At 42.3% G+C, this 13969-nt stretch overlaps 1 protein-coding gene across 1 annotated transcript in view; it reads right to left on the reverse strand.

Moving 5' to 3' along the window:
* Positions 1-2787: 2787 nt before the first annotated feature.
* The window catches only part of LOC145414405 (uncharacterized), a 178713-nt gene continuing 167531 nt past the window's right edge, over positions 2788-13969 (reverse strand). The window contains exons 6-7 of the mRNA XM_080283941.1: positions 5795-5991; positions 2788-2900 (exon numbers count right to left, since the gene is read on the reverse strand). Coding sequence (XP_080140067.1) covers positions 2788-2900; positions 5795-5991 — 310 coding nt within the window. The remainder of the gene's footprint in view (positions 2901-5794; positions 5992-13969) is intronic.

The following is a 13969-nucleotide window of genomic DNA, read 5'->3' on the forward strand; positions in this document are numbered from 1 at the left end:
TCCTTCCAATTTCCTCATCCACCCTCCTCTTACTCTCACTCACTAATCTTTTCACCTCTCTCTTTTTCTCTACATATAACTCTATCTTCTGTCTCTCAACTTCTTCCACGCCCCTATTTTTCATCCATTCACTGTATGCTTTCTTCTTTTATGCCACAGCCTGTCTCACCTCTTCATTCCACCATGCTGTTCCTTGCATCCCCTTTTGTCTTTTCCTCACCCCACAGACCACCTCACATGCTGCACAGATTTCTTTTGTAAATATCCTGCACACACCTTCCACATCTTCCATCTGCTCCAATCCATATTTGCCCAATCGCTCTTCCACTTCTGTCTTATATTCTGCCTTTTTCTCATCCTCTTGTAACCTTTCCACTCTCCCTGTGCCTACTGCTTCCTCCCGTCCTTCCCTTCTTCTATTTCTCCATTTTACTTGGACCTTAATTTTGACCACAACCATGTGGTGGTCAGAAAGTCCACTCCCCCAACCTCTATATGTTCTTGCATCCATTGCACACCTTCGCATCCTTTCATCCACGCACACATAATCAATCATTGCCTTCCTTTCATTCAGTTTGCCACCCACCCCTCTCGTCACTCGCCATGTATACCTGTGGATCATTATGTGCCTGAAGAGGGTATTGGCTATCATCAAACCCCTCCTGGCACATATGTCCACTAAAGCACTGCCATTCTCATCTATCTCAGCATGCACACCCCACTCACCAACTATTCCATTCACCTTCACATTCCCTACTTTACCATTCATATCACCAATAAAAAACACTCTCTCATTCCTTTCAAATTTTTCCATGCACACTTCCACATTTGTCCAGAACTCTTCTCTCACTCTGCTTACACGATCTTGCATTGGTGCATACATGCACACAATCGCCCACATTTGCATTTCAAATTTCAATCTTACCCACACAATCCTTGAGCCAACTGATCCAGACTTTCTTATATTCACCTTCCATCTGTTACTCACAACAGTACACACTCCTTCTTTTGCCCTCTCATTCTCACCTACTCCCGCATGTATACCCCATCCATACTCCCATTCTCTCACACTCTCACCTCTCCACTGAGTTTCAGTAAATCCACATACATCCACTTTCGCACCCTTAAGCACCTCGACAATCTCTCTCTCTTTCACCTCATCATTTGCCCCCCTTACATTCCATGTCACCATCCATATCATGTCCTTTGTCCGGTCCTTAGTCGTCATCTTTTGGTCCGTCCTGGTCCGAGGCTTCTTGTTCGTATTTTTAATTAGTTGCTTTCTGGGGAGGGGCACTAACCCTCTGCCAACCCACTTGCTGTCACGTAGGGAACACGTGTTGTTTGGTTATGAGGTTACCACCCAGTGCTGTAAATGATTTCCCGGTTTACAGGAAATCGTTTGGCTTGCCACTCAATGTAGAGCTACCCAGAAAAACAGAGTAACACTACACCAAGTGGGTGGATGATGGGCGCCCCCACTTATGGAAACCATACTTGCTAAAAAACAGCTTTACTGGGTCAGACACGTGTTTCGCATGCCTGAGCTCCACCTTCCCGTTAAGTTCTGTATGGCCAACTCCTTGCAGCACGCCGCAACCCAGGGGAACAGAAGAGATATAATGATCGTATAAGGACAATTCTGAAGAAATGCAGCATCATACCAAAAGATCTTGAAACCAGTGTCTTTGACAGAAAACAACACCGAGCCCTCTGCTATCATCTTGAAGAAGCTCGAAACCTGGCCAGACAAGAGCATGTACAGTGGAGGCACAACTTAAACGGAGTTCTCCCAGTATACTCAGCCTTAAAATACTGTTTTTGTGGCAAAGTTTGCGGATCCAGAATTGGTCTGCACAGTCACATATGTTGGCACCAAAGACAGAAACACACCATCTTAATGGATATAACAGCCTTTGTCTTCTGTAGTAGAATGACAGCTTTAACTTTAGTGTTGTTGCCATTGTTGTTGTTGTTGTTGTTGTTTTTGATGTGTAGCGGAGTGTAGTGTAGTGTTGTTGTTGTTCAGTGTAGTGTAGTGTTGTTATTGTTGTGCAGTGTAGTGTTGTTATTTTTGATGTTGTATAGTGGTGTGTAGTGTAAGGTACTGTTATTGCTGTTGTTGTGTAGTACAGTGTAGTGTTGTTATTGTTGTGTAGGGTAGAGTAATGTTGTTGCAGTCATCCCTGGTCCTCTTTTGTGTGCATGTGTGTGTGTGTGTGTGTGTGTGTGTGTGTGTGTGTGTGTGTGTGTGTGTGTTTGCAGTCTGCCATCTTCCTTTTGTGGGACAGGGAGAGTGTTGAGGGATGTTCTGCATGTAGTGTAGTGTAATGTAGTGTAGCGTACAATGACTGCTTCAATAAATGTTGTGTTCAGTTGCACTGTGCTTTACCGTGCTGTGCTGTGCTGTGCTGTGTTGTGTTGTGTTGTTCTTTGTTGTGTTGTGTCTTGTCGTGCTGTGCTGTGCTTTGGTCTACTGTTTTGTGTTGTGCTTTGCTGTGCTGTGTTGTGTTGTGTTTTGTAATGTTGTCCTAGGTCGTGTCATGTCTTGTCAAGTTGTGTCGTGCTGTGCTGTGTTGCATTGTGTTGGATCATGTAGTGTTGTGCTGTGCTGTGTCGTGTCATGCTGTGCTGTACTGTGCTGTGTCTTGTGGTGTGCTGTGCTTTGCTATGATGTAGCTTGTCTTGTCATGCTGTGCTATGCTGTGCTGTGCTGTACTGTGTTGTGTTATGACTTACTTTACTGAGGGAAGTATGCAGCAAGGGGTGGTGTGGCGTGGGCAAGAATCAGGTGAAGGAATGGGGCTGACACAAGATCATGACCATCAGCAGCAGCAGGGAAGGGCACGGCACACATCTCACACTGGCTCCGTCGTGATGCATGGCTCGTGGCTCCTCGTCTGCCAAAAGTGTGGTATTATGTTATGGATGTTTTTAATCTCTCTCTCTCTCTCTCTCTCTCTCTCTCTCTCTCTCTCTCTCTCAACAAAATCTCTGACTGAAACGATGAACCAATAAAAAATGGCAAGTATAAGTTTCTCCATGGAACACATCTATCCATCAATCTATCTATCTATCTGTTTATCTATCTTTCTTTCTCTCTCTCCATCTACATGTAAAGGAACAAGTTCTCCAACTGAGTCTAAGAAGAATCAGTGTTGAAAAATGCCAAGTACTGTGTGAGTTTGGTCCATGAAACACGATCTACTTACTTATTACCCAGTTAGTCTCTCTCTCTCTCTCTCTCTCTCTCTCTCTCTCTCTCTCTCTCTCTCTCATCTGTCTATCTATCACCTATCTGTTTATCTATCTACATGTAAATGAACAAATTCTCTGGTTGAGTGTAAGAAGCAAGTGTCCAGAAATTGCCAAGTATGAATTTGTCCCATGGAGTACGTTTATCTGTCTGTCTATCTGTCTAAATCTATCTGTCATATTTACCCCTTCATGCACCATGACTCAATATGAGTCAAAACAGTTTTAGTCTGAAGAGGAACCAATGATGCACTATGACGCACTTGCAGTGGTGGTCTGAAGGGATGCCGATTAGGCAATTCTGGATAAAAATATTCACCAAAACTTGTTTTAGCATGAACTGCATCAATATTTGGTGTGTCATAGGGGAGGGTGTCCTTTTCCAGGCCAACTCTCTCAAATAGTCGACATTCTCTTGGTTTTTAGTTCAGGGGGGTGCACGTGCAATTTTGGGTGATTTACTTGAGAAACTGTTGGTCATATCAGAATCCCACCAATACCACATGAAAGCTTGTGAAATTCTGCATCTAGACATATGCTTAGCTCTTGCATCATGCAGGCAAAGTTTTGTGCGACAATGTAGGCCAGTAATTTTCATTGTTGAACAACAGTATTCTTACCTCGTTTCAGTACTTTCACAATACTTTTACTCATCAATTTTGTGTGTTTTTATTAGCTTACTGTATAGTATAAACATCAGGGACGATAATGGTATACATTTTATACCATTATAGCCAATTTCTGGGGCAAATAAAATACGTGGGAATGTTTTCCTTTGTGCGCGAGTCCAGCCTGCCCTCGTGGCATTTTCTCTGATCATGTCACACACCCTTTCAGGAAACTTACAGTGCACGAGGGGGTTTATATAAACGAACAAATTCTCGGACTGGTAGCACAAGTAATGTGTCCAAGAAATGCCAACTGTGTTTGGCCTATGGAACATCTATCTATCTATATCTATATCTGTCTGTCTACATACAGTCAACAAGAATTGCACCTGGACCACCTGGTCGCTGGATATGGCTAACGTGGCAACAGTGTGTGTGTGTGTGTGTTTGTGTGTACATGCCCAAGAATTTTTCGAGCCATCAAGCTTCATCCTCTAAGCCGTATCATACTATTATATGGTCATAGTATTATGCTGTGACATTGGCTAATAAATACTGTGTGACTGGGATAATGAGCTGTGCACTATGCTATATATAAAGTCTGATTTATATAAAATAATTCTTTTATCTTGTAACGTGAACCACGATACAGGCTGAGCTGTGGTTCAGAAACAGTGAGCAAGTTCACCCATAAATGGCGCGATGTTTCTGAACCACAACTCAACCTGTATCTTGGTTCACGCTAAAAGATAAGAGAAGAATTATTATATATAAATCAGACTTTATAAATAGCATAGTGCACAGCTCATTATCCCAATCACACAGTATTTATTAGTCAATATCACAGCATAATACAATGATCACATAATAATATAATACGGCAAAGAGGATGAAGCTTGATGATTCGAAAAATTCTCAGGCACGTACACAGGAACACACACACATGCGCTGGTGCCACGTTAGCCATATCCCGCGACTAGGTGGTCCAGGTGGAACTTTTGTTGACTGTACCTATCTATCAATATCAGTCCGTCCATCCATCCATCCATCCCTCTATCTATCATCTATCTATCCATGTATCTATCTAGCTATCTATTTCTCATTATCAATTCATCCATCCATCCATCTAGCTATCTATTTCTCATTATCATTTCATCCATCCATCCATCCATCCATCTATCTATCCATCCATCTATCTGTGTATTCGTCTATCTGTCGATCCATTTATGTCTATATATCTCTCTCTATCTGTCCATATATCTGTCAATCTATCTATCAGTCCATCCATATATCCATCCATCTATCTATCTATTTGTCAAGCCCTCTTCTCAAGCGACGTATACATTTCAGTGGCAGTGGCAAGTGTGACCATCTCAATCTCGATTGGCTGTATTTCTCTTAAACATACAATTATTATATAAAAAAATATATGGGGTTTGAAATCATCTCTTCTTCTTTTTTTTTCTTACGTTGCCCTTTCTTGCATGCAGCCGGAGGATTTGGGATAGGCTATGTCATTACAAATATGGCTTTCAGCCGTAACCGAAAATGACAAAGTGCCACAGCCAGGACAAATTGCTTAAGGTGAGGTGCTACGACATGTCTTAGGCCATGGATACAGACACAGGTTAGGAAGAGCGTAGGACAGATACAAGGCACAGACGGTGAAACAGAACACAGCTGAAGTAAACAGTGGGTATCGTGTGAGTTTAGTTATTGGATGATTGTGGACTGGCGTTAGCTTGTGAGCGTCCACCCCACAGACTCTGTCGCAGTCAGTGGGGCTCGAACCCACCATTCAGAGCGTCCTCTAAATGTTAGGCCAGCATTAAACTGATAAAGCCACCGAGTCATCCCTATAAGCCAAGAAAAATTCGGTCCGGATCTTTGCTGACGTCAGCCTTCACGACCATTACCTTCACTATCCTCACCTTGCAGCACGAATACTGTGACATGGGCGGAGTGACGGGTGTAGGAGTAACGGTGACGGGTGTTGGGGTGACGGTGATGGGTGTGGGTGTGGGGGCGGCAGGTATAGTTGCCGGCATCGCGGGGTGTGATGCTGGTCAGGGTTAGTGTGGACGTCACCCGACTGCCATCCTGTCGCTCCATTACCATCATCCCTTCCCTGCCAAGTTGGAGACGTTAACGAGTGATGACATATTTTTTGTATTTTTCGCCCGCCTTTAGAAGGCGGAGCGATTATGTTTTTGCCTGCCTCTCTCTCTTTCTGTGTGTGTGTGTGTGTGTGTGTGTGTGTGTGTGTGTGTATGTGTGTGTGTGTGTGTGTGTGTGTGTCTTCCAATTATATCTCATGAACGGCTTGAACTATCAAGATAAAACCTTCAGGATATCAAGATATGGTTATCATCTAGGCCGAGTTCAAAAATGGGTACTTGGGGTCAACGTCAAGGTCACAAAAATGGCTGCTAAAGGTCAACTAGTTTTTATCGCCCACCTTTAGCATCATTATGTCTCATGAACAGTTTGAGTTATCATCATGAAACTTTCAGGGTATCAAGATATGGCCAAACTCTTGGACTTGGCCAACAGCTTATTCTGGCTGGCGTTTAGCATTCGGCTCCCGAATGTTTTTCTTTCATCTGCCTGACTTCATTAAGTTATTCTCTATTTAGAAACTATCTTTCTATTACAGTATCTATCGGTCTATCAGTCTATCTTGTCAAACGCCTTAATCTGGCAGTAGACAAACAGACTGAGAGATAGAGATAGATAGATAGATAGATAGATAGACTGATTGACAGATAGATTGATAGGTAGATAGATAGACAGATAGACAGTTCCAGACGATTTTATTCAGCTTAAGATAAATTAATGGAAGCAGAAGCTAACCCCTTCCGATCGAGAATCTATCCTATTTTTAAAATCTAGAGAACAAAAATAAACAAATAAATAGTAGACTGTAGCACCAGTCGAGCAGAGCGGTACTCCCAAGATGGATAGAAAGCGGATGACAAGGAGAGCTGGAGCTCCCGATTCATCAGCCCTCGGGACTAGCTTCCGACCATTCTCCCTTTGCTGAACTTTTTCATTGCTTCAGTAACACAGAGAGTGGGCCAGTATGCTCCCCTCAATACAAGTTTCTCTAACTGTCAACACCAAACTACATGCACATTACACACTACTCTTTTCTATTCAAAATCTGAACAAAAGAATGGAATCTCTACACGAAGCGTCAGAGTCCCCTGGGGGGAGGAGGGAGGCCATCAAAGCCCCCGCAATCCGCCCTTCTCCCGGTGACGACCAAGCGAGATGCCTGGAACCACTGTCTGACCCACTTCTTCATTTCTGCAACATTCTCGGCCTTTCCTCTCGCTTTCTCTCTGCTAAACACCACCTCTCCTCGTCTAAACCTCACCTTCTCTTTCTCACTGAGACTCAGCTGTCTGAGATGACTGACAGCAAACCCTTCTCTGTCCTCCTACTTTCTCTATACTCATTTCAAAGTCAAAGGTGGCTGTTGTGTATGTGTACGGAACAACTTATCTTGCACTCGTGTTCTTGAAATTGAATTTTAAAAATTCTCAGTTCTATGGCGTTGGCTTTCGTGTCATTTTCTAAGAATTTTTTTTTTTTTATCTTACATCTAAGATGGAACACATCTTATCAATTTCTTCTTTCTCCGAAATCTTCTTTCATGGTTATTTCAATGTTCTCCATGACCTTTGACTCTCTTCTCCTTTCACTGATCCACCTGGTGAACAAATCTACATCTTTGCTATCCTTAATGACCTACAGCAGCTTGTACAGCACCCTACCCATATCCCTGACCTCCTTTGAGAGAGTTCTAATATACTTGGCCTCTCCTTACAACTAATCCTTGTGCTTACACTGTTAATCTTTTGTCTCCATTGGACACCTCCAATCGCAACCTTATCATCTTAACCTATCCTATCGCTCCAGTAAGAACTGTGGACCCTCCCAAGAAGTGGCAGCTGTGGCACTTTGGAGCTGCTATTTGGATGGCTCTCTGGCAGTACTTCTTTGATTTTGCCTGGAATGAGTATTGCTTCCATGGCAATGAGCCATATGAGTGTGCCTTGCGCATTATGGAGATTATTCTCTCGGGCATGGGAGCATACATTCCTTTCTCATATCCTATGATTAATGTAAAAAAAAAAAGTCTTCGTTTAATTACTTCCGTTCTAATGATGTCCACAACAAGAAGGCCTACAAAAGGTACTGGAGCCACCCCAACCTTGCATCTCATCTTTTTGAAGTTTCTGCCCAAAATCGTACTAGGTCTTTTCTTCACTCTTCTAAAAATAATTTCATTCGTACTAAATGCTCTGAACTCTCCAACTCAAGTTCTTCCCGCTCCCTCTGGCACCTTATCAAAAACTTTTCTAATAACTTTACCTCATCCTCCTTCCCTCCTTTTTTCCACTCTGACTCTTTAGTTTTTCTTCTATTGATAAAACTAAACTCATCACTTTGACTTCTCCAATTCCATCTTATACGATTCCGGTGCTCTTCCTCTATGAACTCCCCTCTGACTTTTTCATGACTGACGTTAAAATGTTTTCATTTGATGTATTTTCTGCCATCACAGGCCTCAGTACTACAGTAACAAGGCAAATGGGCCTGACAGGGTCCCTCTTGTCCTAAAAAACTGTGCTTCTGTGCTTACATCCTGCATGCATAAACACTTTCGCCTTTGTCTGCCAACTTTTACCTTTCTTTCTTTCTTGCTTGAAGTTTGCTTTCATCAAGCCTGTCCCAGATAAGAGTGACCATTCTCAGCCCTTTAACTATCGCCCAATTGCTTTAACATCGTCTGTTTCAAATGTTTTTGGGCCAGTTTTTAACCAAAAAAAAAATAATAATAATAAAGCACATTTCCTATCACAACTTTATTTTTGTCTGTCAGTATGGGTTCTGCCAGCGACTCTCCACTGGCGGTCTTCTCACTTACCTTTCAGATTCTAGTGATCCTCCACTCGGGACTTCGGCACAAGCCTTGCCATGGCACTTGACATCTCAAAGGCTTTCGATCGAGTCTGGCATAAATAATTAATTCCAAACTACCCTCTTCCTGTTTCTATCCTTCTATCTGTGCCTTCATCTCTAGCTTCATTTCTGGTCGTTCTATAGCAGCTGTTGCAGACGGCTACTGTTCTCCCAGAGCTATCAATAGTGGTGTTCCTCAGGGTTCTGTCCTATCACCAACTCCCTTCTTTCTATTCAACAATGACCTTCTTAGCTGTACTTGTATATCTAATCCTATCCACTCATTTGCTGATGACTCCATCCTTCACCTTTCTCTTTGCTTCCCACAGCGTCCATCTCAGCAGTTACTTCAACAAACAAGGGATGAGGCTATGGCACACCAAATGTCTGACATGGCCTGACATGGCACATACTGTATCTCTGACTGGGGTAAAAGTAATCTTGTTATTTTTAATGCATCCGAATTCAGTTCTTACATCTTTCAACCGCACAAAATCTTTTGCAGGAGTATCCTCTAATTTTTAACAATATCCATCTCAAATCTACATCATCTTTAGACATACTCGGGGATTCATTTTCTCGGGATTTATCTTGAAATGATCATAATTATTAGCTCCACTGTAAAATCTGCTTGCAAGAGATTAGGTGTGTTAAGCCGACTCCGTGCCTTCTCTTTACCCCTGAACAGTTGTCAACTTTATACACGGGTTTCATTGGCCTGTGCAGAGTACAACTCTTATGTGTGGGGAGGCTCCCCACATACAGCTCTTCTCAACAAGGTGAAGTCAAAGGCTTTTCGTTTCATTAACTCTCCTTCTCCCACTGGCTCCCTTCAACCTCCGTCTCTTCTCCACATTGTTGCATCTTTGTCTCTTTTCTATTGCTGCTTCAATGGTCAATGCTCGTCTGATCTGTCTGCTTGCATCCCTCCACCACAACGGAGGACGCGTAGCAACCATCTGTAGTAACAAACTCTCACTCCTTTTCTGTCCTTTTCTCTAATGCAAGAGTTAACCATTACTCTCAATCAGTCATGTAGGCCTATGCAACGGGTCAACTCCAAAACTGTCTCCCCCTTGTCAGTATTTCCTACTGCCTATGATTTCCAATCTTTCACACGCAGTGTGTCTAGGCATCTTCAAATAGACGGATGTTGAATTTGGCTCTCTGTCATCTTGTTTTTGTATTTTCTCAGAGGGAATGATTCTCAGGCTCCTGGCCTTTGGTTCCTGCTTCCTTGCATAAGAAAATCGTCCTGAAGGGGCCATGGGTAATGCAGGTAATCGTAAATCCTCCACTCGAATGATGCAATGCTTATAAGTTCATTTCTTGGCCATTTCGCCTGTAGTGTGTGTGTGTGTGTGTGTGTGTGTGTGTGTGTGTGTGTGTGTGTGTGTGTGTGTGTGAGAGAGAGAGGGGATAAAATCTCTCTCTCTCTCTCTCTTATATATATATATATATATATATATATATATATATATATATATATATATATATATATATATATATATATATATGTGTGTGTGTGTCATGGAGGCGCCGGCGAATAAGCTTCTATGACCTACTTTCTGCTGACGTGGAATACTAGAGTTGTCTGAGCATGAGAGGGTTAATGGGGATAGTGGTGAAATGACCCATTCTCAGCTGGCGTGTGGAATAATAGAGTTGTCCGAGCATGAGAGGGTTAATGGTGATAATGGTGAAATGACCCATTCTCAGCTGGCGTGTGGAATACTAGAGTTGTCTGAGCATGAGAGGGTTAATGGTGACAGTGGTGACGCTCAGGCTCCTATGACTCACTCTCAGCTGTATAAAACCATCTGACATTAGCTGGAACTCTCTCTCCCTCTCTCTCTCTCTCTCTCTCTCCTTTATTGACTCTTCTTCCCTCCCACACTCACTCCTTCCCCTGCATAGGTCTTTCATTCCCTCTCTTTTCCCCTCCCTCCCTCTCTGCCATTCCCCTCCTATCCTGTCGGCTCATTCCTTCCCATCCTTCTCCTATTCTCCCCCCCCCCCTACCTTTTGTCTTCTTTCCTCCCGTCCCTCTCTCTTCCTCCGTCTCCTATTTCTGTTTCCCTCACCCCTCCGCTGTCCTCTCCCTTCATCCCTCTCCCCTCTCCATCACCTCTGCCCCCTTCCCCCCCCCCTTCATGTAAAGTGCCGCAATTTCCCACGTCGAAATTTTGAGCTGGTTCGCCGGACTAGAAAATTGAAAATGAAGAACTGAACGTCACTCTAACCTCCATTTTTTTTTTTTTTTCTATTTTGAGGGGGAGGAAGAAACCCATTTTATGAATCATTTTCTGTACGTATATATTTTCGGTAGGTCTATTTGCTTTTTTGTTTAGATGATCAAAATGATCAGATCTTGAATTTGGCTCTCTATTGTATTATGTTTTTCTCTTGGAGGGAACTGTTACTGCGGGCTCATGGCCTTTGGTTCCTTCTTCCTCGGAAAAAAAAAAAAAAAAAAAAAAATATATATATATATATATATATATATATATATATATATATATATATATATATATATAACTTCATATTCTCAGAACGTCACTCCTCCATCTTTTATTTATTTATTTATTTTTTGCTTGGACCCATTTATCATCCTTTTTTGTGCATATACATTTTCCTGTATCGTTTTTCCTTACATCACATTATTTTTGTCTACTTTGTTCTCTCAGAACGTCACTATTCCCCCCCCCCCTCCCCTGGTTGTGTGTGGATCCCATTTCCCATTTGTTTTCTGCCTTTTTATTTCGTATTACATTTTCTTCACTGTATCATGCCCCTATGACTCACTCCTAGCTGAATAAAGTTGTCTAGAGTCACTAGAAAGGAATAAATTAGTTCTCCCGGCCATGAGAACGTCAAGAACATCAGAAATGACTCTCAGTCCCCCGTTTGCCAAGCGGAAGCGGATGTTATGTTGTGATCGCTGTGCGTGCATGCTGCGTGCGTACGTATGTATGATGTATGTACGTGTGTGTGTGTGTGTGTGTGTGTGTGTGTATGTGTGTGTGTGTGTGTGTGTGTGTGTGTGTGTGTGTGTGTGTGTGTGTGTGTGTGTGTGTGTGTGTGTGTGTGTGTGTGTGTGTGTGTGTGTGTGTGTGTGTGAACAAAATTACAGTTTTTATATGATTTTAACCGAACTGGGTGGATCGGTTGTGGGCCAACTAAGGGTTTAAAATACTGATTTGATAACAACAGTACAAAGGTCAAGGTCATGGGGATAAGGCAACGTTTCACCTAGTATAGTCAAGTGAGACAGTTTTGATTCATTTTGGACCAAACTTGGGGTAAGAGTCGATGGAGAGAGAAAAATAATGGGATTCGGCTTTGACAACAGAGTCGATGGTCAAAATCACACGGCAAGATCAAAGTTCGACCTATGTGTTTACGTGTCAACATAACAACAATAATTTTCTATAAAACAATAGGTCAAAGGTCATAAAAAGGTCAACTTACAATTTTAATCTATTTTAGACCAAACGTCGGGAAACAATTCAGCGTAAGGCAAGGATAAAAGGATTCGAGTGTGAGAATAATCAAGCAAAGGCCGGGGACACAGGAAGAGGTCAAAGATCATGGTCACAGGGTAAGGTCAACTAAAAAGGTCTTGATCTGATTTGGGCCAAACTTGGTGGGAGGGTCAAGGGTAAGGCAGGAATGAAGTTGTTCGATTTTGAGATCAATCAGCCTCAGGTCGAAGTCACAGGCAAGAGTCAGATGTTCAGCCCAGACAGATTTTGTGATCACAGGTGCTGCACTGTGTAAATGCCCGTTCTTGTTCAGTTTTTATTACGGTATTTTATTTAACCAAACGAGGATGAGAGAGAGAGAGAGAGAGAGAGAGAGAGACTAACCTATCTTTTAACAGGCCAAACTAACGTAATCTAAACCTAATCCTGACCTTCCTGGGAAAAATTAACAACAATATGAAAATACGCCTCTGAATTTCATCGATTGTCTCTAAAAGTCCGGCGATGGGGGTCGTACTCTAGATAGCTTTGAAGATTTCGTAACACCTCTTCTTTAGCGATTTATACTGCACATTACTTCAGTATCCGACGTAATGTTACTGATATAAACCATGTCGATATCAAAACGACATATATAGGATTCTACAAAAAGTTAAGGCGTAATATGCAAAGTAAATTGCTAAGGGAGAGGTGCAACGATGCTTCCTGTACGATCCAGAATTGGCCACTTACGAGTTTTGAATTATAAATAGTTGAAAATATCGACAATGATGATATTCGTAATATTAGCAAATATCACGCTTAAAACAGGATAAAAAAGACGAAAAAAAAAACTTTGAGATAATATCAAGTACTTGCTGAAGAATGTTATGTTTCGATTTAACCGTAAATAAGGAAAGCACAATATCGAAGACCGTCCACTTTTCACAGTGTTTGAGAAATTGCTTATTATTTTTCTTATCTCGGCTGAATCGAAGCATAACATTATTTAGCAAGTACTTCATACTTGTCAAAGCTACTTTCACACGGTATTTATCTGTTTTCAGCGCGATTTCTACTAATACTACGAAAATCATCAGCATCTGCATCATCATCCAATCCTAAGTTGCCCCATGAGCAGCACAGAAGCCGGGGGCTAAGCAAGTTGGTTCTGATATTTAACATGAGAGTGACCAGCCTCACTCATCCCTGAGTGGCATTACGTGAGCAATAAACTCCAACCTCCCCACTGTCGATGTTTTCAACTTCCCCATAGTCAAAAGCTCGTAAGTGGTCAAATCAATCCAGGAAGAGCCGGGCCTCAGTTGGCCAAGAACAAAACTCGATGAGACCTAAAACTTTGCCTCGATGGAATTAAGTAGCTTTACTGGGCCAGCTCTAAGACAACGTGCGTTCGATCCCAGCTTGGCGCGGGGAACAGTCTGATGTTTTGAATGAGGTGGGGGAAAGGCACGAAATTATTAATAAAAGAAGTTGAAAGTAGAGTGACACAAGGAAGAAATGTAGCTGGTGCAATGAAGGCCTTGATATGAAACAGAGGCTTGAGTGCTGCAGCTGCACGAGGTTTACATGAGGAGTGTGAGTGCCAACTCTAACATATGGGTGTGAGACTATGGTGTGGCATGAAAATGAAAAGTCAAGAGTAAGAGC

Source organism: Coenobita brevimanus, chromosome 99 (assembly GCF_032717465.1).
Source record: "Coenobita brevimanus isolate Jiangsu-jjx chromosome 99, ASM3271746v2, whole genome shotgun sequence".
In the NCBI taxonomy this organism is placed as follows: Eukaryota; Metazoa; Arthropoda; class Malacostraca; order Decapoda; family Coenobitidae; genus Coenobita; species Coenobita brevimanus.